At 45.0% G+C, this 18,123-nt stretch overlaps 1 protein-coding gene across 5 annotated transcripts in view; it reads left to right on the top strand.

Moving 5' to 3' along the window:
• LOC130293614 (cornifelin homolog) overlaps positions 1–8,913 on the top strand; it is a 56,914-nt gene extending 48,001 nt beyond the window's left edge. For all 5 annotated transcript variants that reach the window (XM_056542495.1, XM_056542498.1, XM_056542497.1 and 2 more), the window contains 2 exons: positions 6,216–6,352; positions 8,304–8,913. In XM_056542495.1, the coding sequence (XP_056398470.1) occupies positions 6,216–6,352; positions 8,304–8,393 (227 nt within the window). In that variant the 3' untranslated portion in view covers positions 8,394–8,913. The remainder of the gene's footprint in view (positions 1–6,215; positions 6,353–8,303) is intronic.
• Positions 8,914–18,123: the final 9,210 nt, after the last annotated feature.

Genomic DNA, 18,123 nt, shown 5'->3' with positions numbered 1-18,123 from the left:
TACTACCTCTCCCTATACATCAATGAGCACTTCCCTCTTTCTACTGCTTATACCTCTCCCTATGCACTCATGAACACTTCCCTCTTTCTACTGCTTATACCTCTCCCTATACACTCATGAACACTTCCCTCTTTCCACTGCTTATACCTCTCCCTATACACTCATGAACACTTCCCTCTCTACTGCTTATACCTCTCCCTATACACTCATGAACACTTCCCTCTTCCCACTGCTTATACCTCTCCCTATACACTCATGAACACTTCCCTCTTTCCACTGCTTATACCTCTCCCTATACACTCATGAACACTTCCCTCTTTCCACTGCTTATACCTCTCCCTATACATCCAAGCATTCTGCTAGCATTTCCTGCTGCTCTATTACATTGTTTTCCTACCTTTAATTCTTAAATATATTAATGATGTCACTTGTCTTGACAGGGTAAGGCGGTAGGGCTAATTTGCTGTTTTGGTAAAGAGAGTTTGAGTAAAAACCTACACAAAGTGCTTTATAGTTTATAACATAAAACATTCCTTCAGCAGAAGAAAGAGGAGTCCAGCGTCCAGAAACTCGGAGGATAATATTTATTCACCAGATGGTCATAACAGGAACACAGGGTACAGTGACGCGTTTCGGCTTTACAACAAAGCCTTAGTCATTTTATAGATTTCTAATTTATGCTTTGCATGTCCTGCAGTGGCGGTTGCATGTCCTGCAGTGGTGGTGTGCAACCGCCACTGCAGGACATGCAAAGCATAAATTAGAAATCTATAAAATGACTAAGGCTTTGTTGTAAAGCCGAAACGCGTCACTGTACCCTGTGTTCCTGTTATGACCATCTGGTGAATAAATATTATCCTCCGAGTTTCTGGACGCTGGACTCCTCTTTCTTCTGCTGTTCAATTGGGCGAGGTCCGCGCTCTGTCCGTGCGCACCTGGGGTGAGCTGAAGCATTGCTGTTTCTTTATAAAACATTCCTTGTTATAAAGGGTTCCTTGTTGTAAGACATAGGTAGGTAGACAGAGAAGTATCCAGAAATATTGATACATATGAAATAGATTGATAGATAGGTTCTATGACGCACTACAACATCTAAGGAATCATACGAGATAAAGGAGCAGTCAGTCTCTGGGATATAACATGAATTATGAGACAATAATACTCTCACTCTTCTAATTGCTTATGTGTTAAAGGGGTACTCCGCCCCTAGACATCTTATCCCCTATCGAAAGGATAGGGACCCCCGGGATCTCGGCTGCAACACCCACCTGTTGCGGTTTCCGGCAGCACTGGAGACTCTCATCCTAACGCCTCACAACCATGGTGACGGGAGATCATGACATCACGCCCCGCCCCCTCAATGCAAGTCTATGGGAGGGGGCGTGACGGCAGTCACGCCCCCTCCCATAGACTTGCATTGAGGAGCGGGCGTGACGTCACACGGGGGAGGAGTCGTGACGTCACGATCTCACGTCACCGTGGTCGGGAGCCGAAGCCTCCAGCGTTTCCGGAAGCCACAACAGGTGGGTGCTGCAGCCGAAATCCCGGGGGTCCCCAGCAGCAGGACCCCCACGATCTGACATCTTATCCCCTATCCTTTGGATAGGGGATGAGATGTCTAGGGGTGGAGTACCCCTTTAACTCAGAAACAATTTACTTTTCGAAGGCAGTATTTACACATGGCGATATACTGTATATACTGGTTTGGTTTTTCTTCTGTCAATTTCTTACATTTTTTAAGAAAAGGCGGAGTAAATTATATTTAAATTGTGTGAGGGGCTGTATCCAAGCAGCAAAGCCGGGTTATGGCACATGATTGTTTAACCCCCAATGGTGGAGAAGGTGATCATGGACATTTGTGCTAAATTCCACATTTTTCCAACCAGCATTGTCAAAGAAAACTATGTTTGCAGAATATTGCGCAATCCAATATGGCAGCCGATTCTTTTGATCACGTGTGGTACAGAAAGTGATCGTGAACATGTGCGCTAATTTTCACACTGTTCTGTCCAGTCATTTTAGAGAAAACTATATTTGCAAAATATTGCACAATCCAATATGGCCGCCAAACCAGGTGATCATTTGTTGTACAGAAAGCGATCATAAACATTTGTGCTACGTTTCACATTATTCCGACCAGCATTTGTGGAGAAAAAAATGTATGCAGAATATTGCGCAATCCAATAGGGCAGCGAAATATGATCATTTGTGGTACAGAAAGTGATCACGAACATGTGTGCAAATTTTCGCACTGTTGTAACCAGTTATTTGGGAGAAAACTATATTTGCAGAATATTGCGCAATCTAATATGGTGGCAAAATATGTGATCAAATGTGGTACAGAAATTCATGACGAATATGTGTGCAAATTTTCGCACGGTTCTGACCACTAAACTTTGTTTGCAGAATAATGCGCAATCCATAATGGCCGCCAAATCTGGTGATTAACCCCTTAAGGACATGTGCCATAAATGTACCGCGCTGCATAGCATCACTGAGCGCACAGTACTGTACATTTACGCAGGAGCTGCGCTCACTTTATTCCCGGCAGGTCCCGGCGGCTGTCAGCAGCCGCGGACCCACTGGTAATGGCGGACATCAGGGATTTGTCACTAACCCCACAGGTGCCTTGATCAATACAGATCATGGCATCTGCGGCAGTGCGGCACTTATAATGGATGATCTCATCGCCCGCGGCACTGCCGCGGGGATCAGATCAGCCAAGATGGCGGACGGAGGTCCACTCACCTTCCTTTGTCCGTCTCCTGGGGTCTTCTGCACTGATCTGCCTTCCAACAGACCAAAGCAGAAGATCGCCGATAATACTGATCAGAGCTATGCCCTATGCATAGCACTGAACAGTATTAGCAATCAAATGAAAAAATATTTGGAAAAGCCCCTCCCCCAATAAAGTTTTAAATAACCCCTTTTCCCCATATTAATACAAAAAAGCGTTAAAAAAAGCAATAAATAATAAACATATTTGGTATCGCAACGATGCAACGTGCGTAAATGTCCTAATTATAAAAATTTAATGTTAATGATGTTAATGTTAATGATTCCGCAAACGGCGGAAATGTTATTAAAAAAAAGTTACAAATTTCAGCTTTTTTGTCACATCAAACTGCAAAAAAAATTAATAAAAAGCGATTAAAAAGTCACATATACGCAAAACAAACTACAGATCATGGCACAAAAAATGAGCCCTCACACGTCCCCGAATACAGAAAAATAAGAAAGTTAGAGGTGGTCAAAATAGGGCAATTTTTATTTTCTAAAAAAAAAAAAAAAAGTTTGCGATTTATTAAAAGCAGTGCAATAATAGAAATGTATGTAATCATGGGTATCATTTTAATCATATTGACCCAGAGAATAAAGAAAACATAATATTTTTACCGTAAAGTGTGCCTTAAGGGGTTAATAGTGGTACAGAATGTAATCACGAACACGTGTGCTAATTTTCATATCGTTCTGACCTATAATTTTAGAGAAAACGATGTTTGCAGAATATTGCGCAATCCAATATGGCCTCCAAATCTGGTGATCAACTGGGGTACTGAAAATGAGTAATCTTATATTGTGCAAAGAAATATAACATGTATATTAACAGTTTACATATTATACACACTTAACAAAATTGCATAGAATTATTAATGCTATCTTAATGTTATTGGCGAGCGGTGGCCATATTGAATAAGCAAATGAACCAGCTTTAACAACCTTGGTACAGGAGGTGACCATGAACATGTGTACCAAATTATACGTTATTCTAACAAACGGTTTTAGAGTAGAAGATGTTTGTAGAATATTGCGCAATTCAACACAGCGGCTAAATCATGCGATCAACAGACTTGTAATTAACAAGTCATAATTGTGATCACCGTGTAACCAAATATAACAATTTTTTAAATCTTTATCTTTAGTGATTGTGGAAATGCAGAGATTTCAATATTGTGCAAAATTGTGCCACACAAACCAATATGGCTGCCTGACCATGTGACCTATGACCCTTATGTTATACCAGATTATTCATAGTACAGGGCTCGACCATTGGGTAAAATTTCATGAGTTTTGAATTAACATTGAGGCAATTACAGGCATATGACAAAAAGCCCCCTCGAAATAATAGCAATAATTGATGATATTGACATTAGTCAATATGGCCGCCGAACCATATGGTTGAATGACATTAATTAAACATATATGAGTCTAGGTCACAGTGTAACCGTACACGGCTATTTGTACATCTGTATCTTTATAGGGCAAAGATACATATGTTTTTTAATTAACAGTGTACATATTGCATACATTTTTTTTTTTAATTGCGCATTAATATTAATACTATCTAAATCGTTATTGGCGAGCGGTGACCATATTGATTATGCAAATGAACCAGCTTTAACAACCTTGGTACAGGAGGTGACCGTGAACATGTCTGCCAAATGATACGTTATTCTAACAAACAGTTTCAGAGGAGAAGATGTTTGTAGAATATTGTGCAATCCAATATGGCGGCCACACCATGTGACCAAAAGTCTTATAATGAACAAATCAGACTCTGCACAACAGTGTAACCACATACAGCAATTTAGATATCTGTAGCTTTAGCAGTTGTAGAGAAGAAGAAATTTGGAATATTGTGCAATCCAATATGGCGGCCACACCATGTGACCAAAAGTCTTATAATGAACAAATCAGACTCGGCACAACAGTGTAACCACATACAGCAATTTATATATCTGTAGCTTTAGCAGTTGTAGAGAAGAAGATTTTTGGAATATTGTGCAAAATTGGCACAAAAACCAAGATGGCGGCCTTACCATGTGACCTATGACTTTTATATTACATTACGATTATGCACAGCTCAGGGGTCTACCACTAAGCAAAGTCACATGTTCTGGAGTTACCGTGTAGCAGATATGAGCATTTGAAATTTGCGGCGGAATTATAATAATCATAAAAATAATAATTGAAGCAAAAATAATTGGTGTCCAGTGCAACTTCGTTGCTTGGCCACCTAATAAAACATATTTACCCCAAATGAGTCACAAGTAAAGGACTTACCTTTTAGAATGCTTAGTATAACCAGTAAAAGTTCCTATACAGTGGTCCCTCAAGTTACAATATTAATTGGGAACTGCTTGGGAAGCACTGGTCTATGTAGAGGACAGGAGCTTCTTTGGGGTCCTGTACAGTACATGCAATGTCCTAAAAAGTAACATGGAGCCGCCCTCACCTGATGTCCAAAGGAGCAGCTAATCCTGGCCCTAAGAGTAGTACAGAACATGTAATACCTCCCTGTACTGTAGGGGGGCACTACCAGACACCAGTCAGTGCATACACTTCAGTAATACGGAGTTTTATCAGTGAATGCCCATTTTGATTGGTCAGTTCATTGACACATTTCACAGATCTGGACTGTCTGTACATTGTATGTTGAGTCTGGTTTCAACTTACAATGGTACAGAAAAAAACATTGTATGTTGAAACTATTGTATGTTGAGGCCATTGTAAGTTGAGGGATCACTGTATATATATATATATATAATGAATAAGAACTACAGTACAAGAACTTGTTCACTGACAGTGAGAGAGTGTAAGGCTGGGTTCACACCACGTTTTGTTAAATACGGTCCTCGTATACGGCTGGGAGGAGGGTGGGCGGAGCTTAATCGCGGTGCCCGCACTCAGCCGTATTCGGGAACCGTATTTAATGTATGTCTATGAGCCGACCGGAGTGAACCGCAGCCTCCGGTCGGCTTCGTTTTCGGCCGTATGCGGTTTCCCGACCGCAAGCAAAAACGTGGCCAACCGAGTTTTTGCCTACGGTCGGGAAACCGCATACGGCCGAAAACGAAGCCGACTGGAGGCTGCGGTTCACTCCGGTCGGCTCATAGACATACATTAAATACGGTTCCCGAATACGGCTGAGTGCGGGCGCCGTGATTAAGCCCCGCCCACCCTCCTCCCAGCCGTATACGGGGACCGTATTTAACAAAACGTGGTGTGAACCCAGCCTTAGAAGGGAATGTGACCTATTACACACCTGATACTACAGTCTGTGCACAAGGTGCAGTTTTGTGAACATAGCAATATGGTCGGCCTGTGTTCGTATACTTGTAAAGGTGTAAATGCCTATAGAGTCATGTTACATTTGCAAGATGGAAATAGTTGTTCTTGTTTTATATAATCCATGATATATTTGTCTCTTCCAGGTCTTTGTGGGACATTTCTCACACCCTGCCTTGCTTGCAGAGTGGCTTCAGATTTTGGAGAGTGCTGCTGTCTGCCAGCGGTAGGGGGCGCGGTGCTCGCCTTACGTACCGGCATAAGAGAGCGACATCACATCCCGGTAAGAGTTCTATTATGGTTATGGATCTATACTTCCTACTGTATCTTGAAACCTGCATTGTGTATCGGCATTAGAGATTTGATCTTGTTAGAGCCGGCTGCATCACATTACACAGCACTATGGAATATGATGGCGCTATATAAGTGATTAAAATCTACATAAACATAGTTGTCATGAGGTCTTGGTCATCTCAACAAACTTCATCTGTTTATCTACAGATTTGTAGGCCTTGTATATGAGCGTCATAGAGTGTTCTCGGCTCCATATAATGCTGTATGGCTTGGTATTACAGGGATATTCTCCACTAGCTGTAATGCTTCTATAGGAAAATACTGTATGTCCATACTATGACATCTGGCAGATCATGCAACCAGAGGCGGCTCTTATTTTTTTGAGGCCTTAGGAGAAACTAGATTGTGAGATCCCTAACCCCCTCTTTAGGTAATATCAATCCCCTTAGTGACCCCCTTTAGGTAGTAATAGCACCCCCTTTAGGTAATAGGGGCAGACCCCTTTAGTTAGCTTTGGTGGAGGCCCCCACTATCAGAAAAAAAAATACTTACCAGGCTCCCCCGTATTGTGTCCTCTCTTAGGCTCTTTTCTTCAACGGAACACAGAGGAAGAGACGCTCTGGCCTCTAGTGGCTGTCTGCATATTGCAGGCAGCCCCAAGAGTGATTGACAGGGTGGGGAAGCCAATGGCTCTTCTCTCTGTCAATCAGCCGAGTGGCATCTATAAGACACTCTTATAGTTAAATTAGTCCTGGCCCGGCTCTGCAGAGTGGCAAGTTAGGCTGCCACGAGGCCCCCTCAATCTCAAGGCTTTAGTCGGCCGCCTATCTCGCCTCATGGTTGAGCCGCCTCTGCATGCAACATTCAGATTCATACAAAATTGGAAAAAACCTTCTTATGAAGGGAAGGCATACAAAGGTGCAATATAGCCCTATACACTTTTATGGGTGCCATAGTATGGCACTCTACAATTTATGGGTGGAAGCTTCGAGTTATGGTCATGGTATGGCCATGTTTATAAAGCCAGAGCTCTATGGTGATATTTTAGGCAGAGATCATCAGACTGTGCTTTTGGTATTGCCTATGGCGGAATCACACGCTAGACAGTACCAAGGGCAACAATACAGTGCTGAAGAATATTGTGCAAGGATCCTATGAAATTGACTGGTCATGTGCGTGTGCGAGTCTTTGCCGAGGATTGGTGAGGTGTATTCTCATGTTGTGGTCTTATATGCAGCAATATCATTAAAATAAGCCATCAATCTCTCATTGCCAGGGTGCCAAAATGTGGCATCCCCACTGTTCAGTGCCTGCCCAAGCTAATGAACGTGTCTGGAAGCAGTTGGCTGTTAACTGTGTCATGGCAGCACCATGTTAATGCAACTCAGCTCCTATTGAGGCGAACTGAAGCCAACACACAGTAAAAAGAGTCAACTGCTATGGGTTACCAGGTGCTGGCACCCTACCAGTCTGCCACTGATTGGTAATAGTCAGGTTGGCACTTCCGTCTGTGGTGGTGGTGCACGAGGTGGGAGAAGACTAGTATAGAGAATAGAAACCCAGCACTCATCGCTAATGCTAAATCACGTAGATTTATTGATCCATAGCATAAATAGTTACATGAAGGACGCGTTTCGGCATATTGCCTTCCTCAGCTTGCTGCCTAGGCAGCAAGCTGGGGAAGGCAATATGCCGAAACGCATCCTTCATGCAACTATTTATACTATGGATCAATAAATCTACATGAATTAGCATTACCGGTGAGTGCCTGGTTTCTATTCTATATACTAGTCAGCAACTGATGATGGCCTATCCTGAGGATGGGCCATCAACTATTTTAGCCTTGAAAACTTCTTTTATAACCCGCAATAATCTGACCTGTGTTGTTTGTGTTGACTTGTCTTCATGTGACATCTCTCTCACCCCCTTTTCTTTTGCAGGGCACCATCTGCAATGACTGCGTGTGTCTCACATTTTGTGGCCCCTGCACTCTTTGTCAAATGGCTCGTGAGCTGAAGGCAAGAAAGTGATGAGATGACGTCCTGGACTAGTGGATTGGCAGAATAGATATAGTCATATAAAAAAAAAGACATGGTTCCCCCCCCCCCCCCTTACCCCAGCTTTCATGGGGACAACCCCATCTGTAGAAGCTAAAAGAAGAATGGCCTCTTAAAGACGGGTGTGAACTCATGACTGGTTTTAATACACTGGGGTCCACATACACCTCTATAAACATACAACATCGACTCAGTACAAGTTAATGGGGGCTGTAGATAAGCGGCTACCAGATATTACTAAGGTTGTCCATAATCCAAACCTGTCTAGTCCAGGCTATCCCCACATACATTAGACTGCCAACTTGTTAATGGACCCTGTTTAAAGAGGTACTCCCGTGGAAAACTTTTTTTTCTTTTTTTAAATCAACTGGTGCCAGAAAGTCAAACAGATTTGTAACTTACTTCTATTCAATTTTTTTTATCCTTCCAGTACTTTTTAGGGGCTGTATACTACAGAGGAAATGCTTTCCTTTTTGGATTTATCTTCTGTCACAACCACAGTGCTCTCTGCTGACCTCTGCTGTCCATTTTAGGAACTGTCCCCATAGCAAACATATGCTGCTCTGGACAGTTCCTAAAATGGACAGCAGAGAGCACTGTGGTTGTGACAGAAGAGAAATCCAAAAAGAAAAGCGTTTCCTCTGTAGTATACAGCCCGTAAAAAGTACTGATTTTTTTTTTAATGGAAGTAATTTACAAATCTGTTTTCTGGCACCAGTTGATTTAAAAAAAAAAAGTTTTCCACAGGAGTACCCCTTTAAATCAGCCGATTAATTGCCAAATAGCTAATGTTTCTGGCATTTTCACGAACATTTATATCTGACAATATATTGCATAACCAACGTGTAGTTTAGGTAAAGTATGTGACTGTATTTTATACCGTTCCAGATGGCAAGGCACCATATAGCCTTCATGTATAAGAGTGGCCTTAGCAACCAATGAGAGTTCAGCATTTATTTTCTAAAGTGCACTTACAAAATGAAAGCTAAACCCTGATTGGTCACTATATGACATTCAGCGCAAAGAATGGTGGCATTGGTGCCCATAGCAACCAATCAATTGCCCTCTTTCATTTTCCAGCCTGTGTTAGAATCTGGAATCTGATCCGTTGCTATGGACGACACCCCAAATTCTTGCCTGATTTGGTTTATATTCATGACGCCCATTTGTATATATGACACATAGTGCAAGCCGCCATTTTATTCTGCACCAGGATTTCCTTATTTGTTCTTTCTATAATAAATCACAATGATAATAAACACATATTATATTTTTGGGTCTTTTTTCTCTTTGTGATAAAGGTTACAAGCACCGTATAAGACGCACTTTTTCTTCCCCAAAACTGGGGGGAAAAAGTCGGTGCGTCTTATACGGCGAATACACCCCTATCGCGGCGGTCCCTGCGGCCATCAACGGCCGGGACCCGCGGCTAATACAGGACATCACCGATCGCGGTGATGCCCTGTATTAGCCCTTCAGACGCGGCGATCAAAGCTGACCGCCGCGTCTGAAGGGAAAGTGACACTAACCCGGCTGTTCAGTCGGGCTGTTCGGGTCCGCCGCGATTTCACCGCGGCGGTCCCGAACAGCCTGACTGAATAGCCGGGTTAGTGCTTACAGGACACCAGGGGGGACCTTACCTGCCTCCTCGGTGTCTTCTCCGTTCAGGGATCCCCTGTATGGCGGGCGCTCTCCTTCCTCGTCATCACGTCATCGCGTACGTGCGTCAGCGTCTGTAACGACGTGATAACGGCGACGGAGAGCGAGGATACCCGGCCGGCAGCAGAGACGTTCCGGAGCGACGGGGACACGGCGACAGCGATGGAGCGACATCCAGGGCAGCGGTGACGGGTCCGGAGCGGCGGGGACACGTGAGTATTACCTCCTCCTGCAGTGGTCTTGAATCTGCGGACCTCCAGATGTTGCAAAAATACAACTCCCAGCATGCCCGGACAGCCAACGGCTGTCCGGGCATGCTGGGAGTTGTAGTTTTGCAACATCTGGAGGTCCGCAGGTTGAAGACCACTATTGGGTTCAAAATCTTAATTTTTTTAGATTTTGCCCCTAAAAATTGGGTGCGTCTTATACGCCGGTGCGTCCTTTAGGACGAAAAATACGGTATATCAGGATAGAGGGATAAGGGGATGTTAACGTATACTGCAACAAAACCATAGCAAGCCCTCTTGCTATAAAGGGGAATTCTGAGTTAAAAAATAACTTGCATAGGGGATAAATGTCAGATCGCAGGGGGTCAGACTCATAGGATTCTCCACATTCTCCAATTGTTATATACAGAGTAGCAACTCATGCATGTGTGCTCCCACTCCATTTATTGTCAGTGTAGCTGCCGAAGATAGAGTACAGCGACAGCTTTAAGTTAGTTTAGAAATGTCACTGAGACCCAGGTAAGAAGTCCTCCGGTGGGTCATGGCAGCTGCTCCCCACCCAGTTGGCTTGAGTGATGTATCTCTCCCTATACACTGCAAGGAAGAAACGCATCAATAAAGTTGGTCGGGCAGGGAGCGGCCACTGGGACCTACCCTAAGGACTGGGTCCTGGCACCTGCTACCTGCCCGGTCGGCTTGAGTGACGCATCTCCCTCTATAAACTGCTAGGGAGAGATGTGTCACTCAAACCAGCCTGGCGTGGAGCGGCCACTGGGACCTACCCTGAGGACTACTTACCCAGGTCACAGAGGCTGCTACCTGCCCGGTCGGCTTGAGTGGCACGTGTCTCCCTATACACTGCTAGGTAGAAATGCGTCACTCAAACCAGCTTGGCGGGGAACAGCCACCGGGATCCAGGTAAGTAGTCATCAGCCGGTTCCCAGCACCTGCTTCCCATCCAGTCGACTTGAGGAGAGACGTGTCCCTTAACCAGTTGGGCAGGGAGCGGCCACTGGTTACCCGGGTCCCAGCCACATCAAAGTAAATCATAGTGTTCTGGGTTGACCTGGGTACCGACGCCTGTTCCCCACCAGGCCGGCTTGAGTGACGAGTCTCTCCATATACACTGTTTGGAATAAATGCGTCACTCAAGCTGGCCTTACAGGGAGCGGCTGCTGGGACCCGATCCTGTGACTTCATACCCGGGTACCGGCGGCATTTTTAAACCATGATTACTCTGAGACGCCCAAGCGTCTCAGAATAAATCATAGTGTCACGGATTGGCGATGCCTGCACCAGTTTGGGCAGCATTTAATTAATTGAAGCAGTTAGCCCCCCCCCAATTGTTTGTAGACACTTTGTTTTGTTTTGTTCAGTTTACTTCAAAGAGAAACTATTTAATACCAAACCGTGTTAAATGATGACAGCACAGGAACATATGACACTTGGCAAGTCCCATAGTAATGAAGAGATCTGTCAGCGGACACATAAAGATCAGTTTTTTCCACATCTAACCGGATTAAATGTCAACAAACCCTAAAGCGACTTACTGTTCAGATCGAGCTGTGATCATTATAATAACGAGGAAAAGGACCTTTAACCCCTTAAGGACTCAGGGTTTTTCCGTTTTTGCACTTTCGTTTTTTCCTCCTTACCTTTTAAAAATCATAACCCTTTCAATTTTCCACCTAAAAATCCATATTATGGCTTATTTTTTGCGTCGCCAATTCTACTTTGCAGTGACATTAGTCATTTTACCCAAAAATGCACGGCGAAACGGAAAAAAAATCATTGTGCGCCAAAACGAAAAAAAAACGCCATTTTGTAACTTTTGGGGGCTTCCGTTTCTACGCAGTGCATATTTCGGTAAAAATTACACCTTATCATTATTCTGTAGGTCCATACGGTTAAAATGATACCCTACTTATATAGGTTTGATTTTGTCGCACTTCTGGAAAAAATCATAACTACATGCAGGAAAATTTATACGTTTAAAAATGTCATCTTCTGATCCCTATAACTTTTTTATTTTTCCACGTATGGGGCGGTATGAGGACTCATTTTTTGCGCCGTTATCTTAAGTTTTTATCGGTATGATTTTTGTTTTGATCGGACTTTTTGATCACTTTTTATTCATTTTTTTAATAGTATAAAAAGTGACCAAAATACACTTTTTTGGACTTTGGAATTTTTTTGCGCGTACGCCATTGAGCGTGCGGTTTAATTAATGATATATTTTTATAGTTCGGACATTTACGCACGCGGCGATACCACATATGTTTATTTATTTATTTTTTTACACTGTTTTATTTTTTTTATGGGAAAAGGGGGGTGATTCAAACTTTTATTAGGGAAGGGGTTAAATGACCTTTATTAACACTTTTTTTCACATTTTTTTGCAGTGTTATAGGTCCCATAGGGACCTATAACACTGCACACACTGATCTCTCATCCTGATCACAGTCGTGTATTAACATGCCTGTGATCAGCATTATCGGCGCTTGACTGCTCCTGCCTGGATCTCAGGCACGGAGCAGTCATTCGTCGATCGGACACCGAGGAGGCAGGTAAGGGCCCTCCCGGTGTCCGGTCAGCTGTTCGGGACGCCGCGATTTCACCGCGGCGGTCCCGAACAGCCCGACTGAGCAGCCGGGTCACTTTCAGTTTCACTTTAGAAGCGGCGGTCAGCTTTGACCGCCGCTTCTAAAGGGTTAATACCGCACATCGCCGCAATGTGTGGTATTAGCCGCGGGTCCCGGACGTTGATGAGCGCCGGGACCGACGCGATATGATGCCGGATCGCGGTGCGATCCCGCTTCATATCGCGGGAGCCGGCACAGGACGTAAATATACGCCAAAACTATCTGACTGCTGAGACCCAATTAGCTCCTAGCAGGCTATAACTACCCCTCCCCCTTACTACAATAAATAATTAAATAATAACTGACACAACAACAATTCAACTTTTCCGTGTGTGGGAATCGGCCACAGCTTTATTTATAAAATTACTTATATAAATAACAATTTAACTGTAACAAAGACACCGATTGGCTTCTTACCAACCCGAGAGGTGCTGCCACACCGTCCTGTGTGGAGGTCTACCCCGGGTTGACCCCGCTTTCACCGTCTTCTTACCGCCAAGCTGTGACTTACAACAAACATAGATACAAAAAAGGGAGGGAGGAAGGGCAAAACTCCGGGTCCTGGGCAGATTGAGGGGGGAAGGGAGGCACCACAGCTATAAATACCCAGGGGAGGGCCTCTGAAAGCCCGGGAAACTATTACACCCCTGATTGTTGCACTCCTTCCCCCCACCCATGGGACATACCACTATAGTTTTACAGGCGGGGGAGGGGGCTAAAAACCTTGCCTGTATATTTCTTAACCCCTTAGTGCTCACCAGTCAGGGGGCAAGCTAGTTATGCACAGCTTGCCCCTCCATATCCACAGGATAGGGAATAAGAAGCTGATCTCCTGAACGGGACCCGGCTCTGAGTGAGGAGGGCGTGCTGCAGACGGCACGTGCTCCATTCCTTTCTATAGGAGCAGTGGTGATGCCTGAGTGCTGTACTTGGGTCTCTTCAGCGCTCCCAGAGATCATTTTGCTACCTATTGACTTCAATAGTTAGAAAAATCCACAGCAGAAATACTGCAGCAAATTATGGAGAAAAAGTTGCACCCTAAGGGTCGATTCACACGTCCTTATTTTTTGCTGCAGATTTGCTGTCTATTGACAGTCACTGGACAGCAAAATCTGCTGCAGGAGCATCTACTTGGCTGCTTAGCCCAAAATTAGCAGATCTCTGCAGCCCGAGAGTAATGTGATCAAAAAATGTACCGGAAATCCATGAAGAATCACCACAGCCCAAAAGTAACATGGTCAGAAAGTGTACTGAAAGTCCCATTGGTTATGTCCGACACCAACAATATCCACAGCCTGAGAGAGAAAAAGTGGAGCCCAGACAGTTAGATCATACTTAACCATGACGTTGGTCTGGCAGCTGGATGTTTTAAAACTCCAGGGCAATCTCCGCAGTCCAAAAGTAATGTGGTCAAAAAATGTACTGAAAGTCTATGTGTTAAGTCCCAATACCGACAATCTCCGCAGCCCAGGAGTAAAATAGCAGAGCCCGGACAGTTAAATCATACTTTACCATGACATTGATCCATTAGCTGGATGGTAAAGTGATCAGAAAATGTAGCGGAAGTCCCATGCAGAATGTCCCCATACTGACAATCTGCGCAGCCTGAGAGTAATGTGGTCAGAAATGCACTGGAAATCTGAAATTTTTATGTATGAAACCAACAATTTCCACAGCCTGAGAGTAAAACAGAGGAGTCCAGACAGTTAAATCATACTTTCCCATGACGTTGGTTGGATGTTTAAAGGGGTACTCCGGCCCAAAGACATCTTATACCTTATCCAAAGGATAGGGGATAACATGTCTGATCATGGGGGTCCCGCCGCTGGGGCAATATGGCACGCAGCACCCACCTGTACCTGCTTCCGGAAGCACTGGAGGCTCTGTCTTATGCCTCCCGACCACGGGGACGGAAGATCGTGACCTCACGACTCTGCCCCCGTGTGATGTCATGGGTGTCACGCCCCCTCCCATAGACTTGCATTGAGGGGGCGGAGCAGGACATCACACGGGGGCAGAGTCGTGACGTCACGATCTTCCGTCCCTGTGGTCAAGAGGCATAAGACAGAGCCTCCAGTGCTTCCGGAAGCAGGTACAGGTGGGTGCTGCGTACTATATTGCGGGGGTCCCCAGCGGCGGGACCCCCGCGATCACACATCTTATCCCCTATCCTTTGGATAGGGGATAAGATGTCTTGGGGCCGGAGTACCCCTTTTAAAACTCGTGAGCAATCTCCACAGCCCGAAAGTAATGTGATCAGAACATGTACTGGAAGTCCCATACGGGATGTCCTGATACCAACAATTTCCGCAGCTCGAGAGTCAAACAGCGAAGCTCGGACATTTATGACAGATTTCTGACTATTATTTTTCTGATTTTCAGTGCACAAACAGCATCATTACAAACCTCTTATACGGGTATCAACATGAATTTGAAAATAATGCGAGTGCATGTTATATTATGTCTACTGTGGCGTAGATCCGGAACCCTTGATTCTCTATTGAAATAGGTAATTGTTTTAACTTGTCTCTTCTTGCTTCTTCAACTGCTCCGCATATCTAGAGATTGATGATTTTCACAGTGTATACAGTTCCTACAGAACCATGTGTGACCTTTCTACTGCAGATTTAGTCATTTTTTTTAACCCCTTCATCTGGCCCCCCAGCCCAGTCGCACCCATTGTAATACTGCTTTTTGCTGTTGATGCAATTTCACGCACCCAGTATGGGCAAACATTTACTTCCTTAAAGGGGTACCACCGTGCTGACAACTTATCCCCTATCTAAAGGATAGGGGATAAGTTGCCTGATCGTGCGGGGTCCCGCCTCTGGGGACCCCCGCGATCTCACATGCAGCACCTCGATCTCATCAGGCCCGGAGTGAACATCGCTCAGGGTCTAATGACTGCCGATCACGGGGCCCGAGTATCGTGACGTTATGGCTCCACCCCCATGTGACGTCACGCTCCGCCCCCTCAATGTAAGTCTATGGCAGGGGGCGAGACAGCTGTCTCGCTCCTGCCATAGATTTGCATTGAGGGGGCGGAGCGTGATGTCACACGGGGGCGGAGCTGTGACGTCACGATCACCGGCCCCATCATCAGACCCGGAGCGGATGTTCGCTCCGGAGCCTGATGAGAGCGGGGTGCTGCGTGCGAGATCGCGGGGGTCCCCAGCGCAATCAGGCAACTTATCCCCTATCCTTTAGATAGGGGATAAGTTGTCAGCACGGTAGTACCCCTTTAAAGGGGTTACCCACCATAATGTGATTTTAGTACGTACCTGCCAGACAGTAATTGACATGCTTAGGTAGGATCCGCATTTGTTTTGAGGCTAAATGGCTTTGTTGTGAGATTACTATAACGCTGTGGATATATTTTTGTGAACTGGCTATTTCCTGTTGGAGTTCATTCTCTCAAACTACAAATCCAATAGTTCCTTGCTTGTAAGTGTGAGGTCACTTTTCTTCCTCCCACACATCAGCCACCCCACCCACTGAAACACACCTGTGATCTCTTCCATGCAAAAGACCAGTGCTTTCTGACCAGGGTGCCTCCAGTCGTTGCAAATTCTTGCAGAATGATCTCCCACCCAGCGGTCGCTCCACCCACTAAAGCAAAGACATTCTCCTTCTGAACACCTGACTAGTGATGTCATGTCTCGACAGCCACCCTACCCATTATAAACACAAATGAGCTGCATCCATTCAAAAGACCAGTGTTTTCTAACCAGTGTGCCACCAGCAGTTGCAAAAATATGATTTGTTGCAGAATGATCTCTCTCCCAGCCAGCGGTCACTCCATCCATTGAAGCAAAGACAGGCTGCCTGTCACCACCTGACTAGTGATGTAATGTCTCGGCCGCACTGCAACCTGGGAAAACCTGAGACAACAGTAATTTTGTATGCTGTTAAAAATAAACATCGGGACACAGATGTAATAAGTGTAATAATTGTGAGACCAGCCATCAAACACAGGTACAGACACTTTATTATGAACTACACTAGCTTTACAGCCCCTGTCGCATAGTCAAATAAATAAAAATCCCGGAATAGCCCTTTAAAACCCTCTTTAAGTTTGTCTTTGCTTATTGTTCCATTGGATTGGCCTGAAAAACACAAGCCATGATTTCTATCCGTGTAGACAATAGTGCAGGCAGTATGCACATAGTGAAATAATATACAATCCATCACTGAGGTCACGTATATCAGGTATATAATGCATAATGCATGCACATCCATTAGCCAGCAGACAGTAATGCCCAGGGTGGGTTTATTCTTGCTTCTCTTATCACATTATAACACTGATTATTTCAGGCCTGCACTATATCCTATAGGCTTCATGTTACGAGAAGTGAGGCTTGATGCTGCAATGTAGTATCTCTCCAGGGGATATTTAAAGGGGTACTCTGCCCCTAGACATCTTAGCCCCTATCCAAAAGGATAGGGGATAAGATGTCTGATCGCAGGGGTCCCGCCACTGGGGACCGCAGTAATCTCCCTGCTGCACCCGGCGTTCGTTTAGAGCGTCGGGTGCAGCGCCAGAGGCTGGTGACGTCACGGTCATGCGCCACTTGTGATGTCATGGCCACGCCCCCTCAATGCAAGTCTATGGGAGGGGGCATGACTGCCGTCATGCCCCCTCCCGTAGACTTGCATTGAGGGGCGTGGCCATGGCGTCACGAGCGGGACATGACCGTAATGTCGCGAGCCTTCGCCCTGCATCGCCAGTCATCCGGCACAGAGCAAAGTTCGCTCCGTGCACCGGATTTCTGGGATGCCGCAGCGGAGGTCGCGGGGGTCCCCAGTGGCGGGACCCCCGCGATCAGACATCTCATCCCCTATCCTTTGGATAGGGCATAAGATGTCTAGGGGCGGAGTACCCCTTTAAGTAAATATAGGAAAAAGGAATTCTTAAAGAGGTTGTCTCACACAGTAATACTCACGCAATACTGGGCATCTCTTATTCACGGTCATCCCCATCCAATCAATAATTCCCATCCTCCGCTGCCTGTCAGATTGTGAGACACAGGCCTTTCTTCTGAAGCACTTTAGCTTACAGCCTCTTGAGGATGTAAATAACTCACTTATTCAGCCAGCCGTACATGCAAACTGATGAGATGATTAAAGAGGTATTCAGGGATTTTTTTTATTTATTTTTTATTTGACTATGCTACA

Source organism: Hyla sarda, chromosome 10, assembly GCF_029499605.1.
Source record: "Hyla sarda isolate aHylSar1 chromosome 10, aHylSar1.hap1, whole genome shotgun sequence".
Taxonomy (NCBI): domain Eukaryota; kingdom Metazoa; phylum Chordata; class Amphibia; order Anura; family Hylidae; genus Hyla; species Hyla sarda.
Note: the sequence above shows the minus strand (reverse complement) of the source record. Positions and strands in the feature narration are given on the sequence as shown.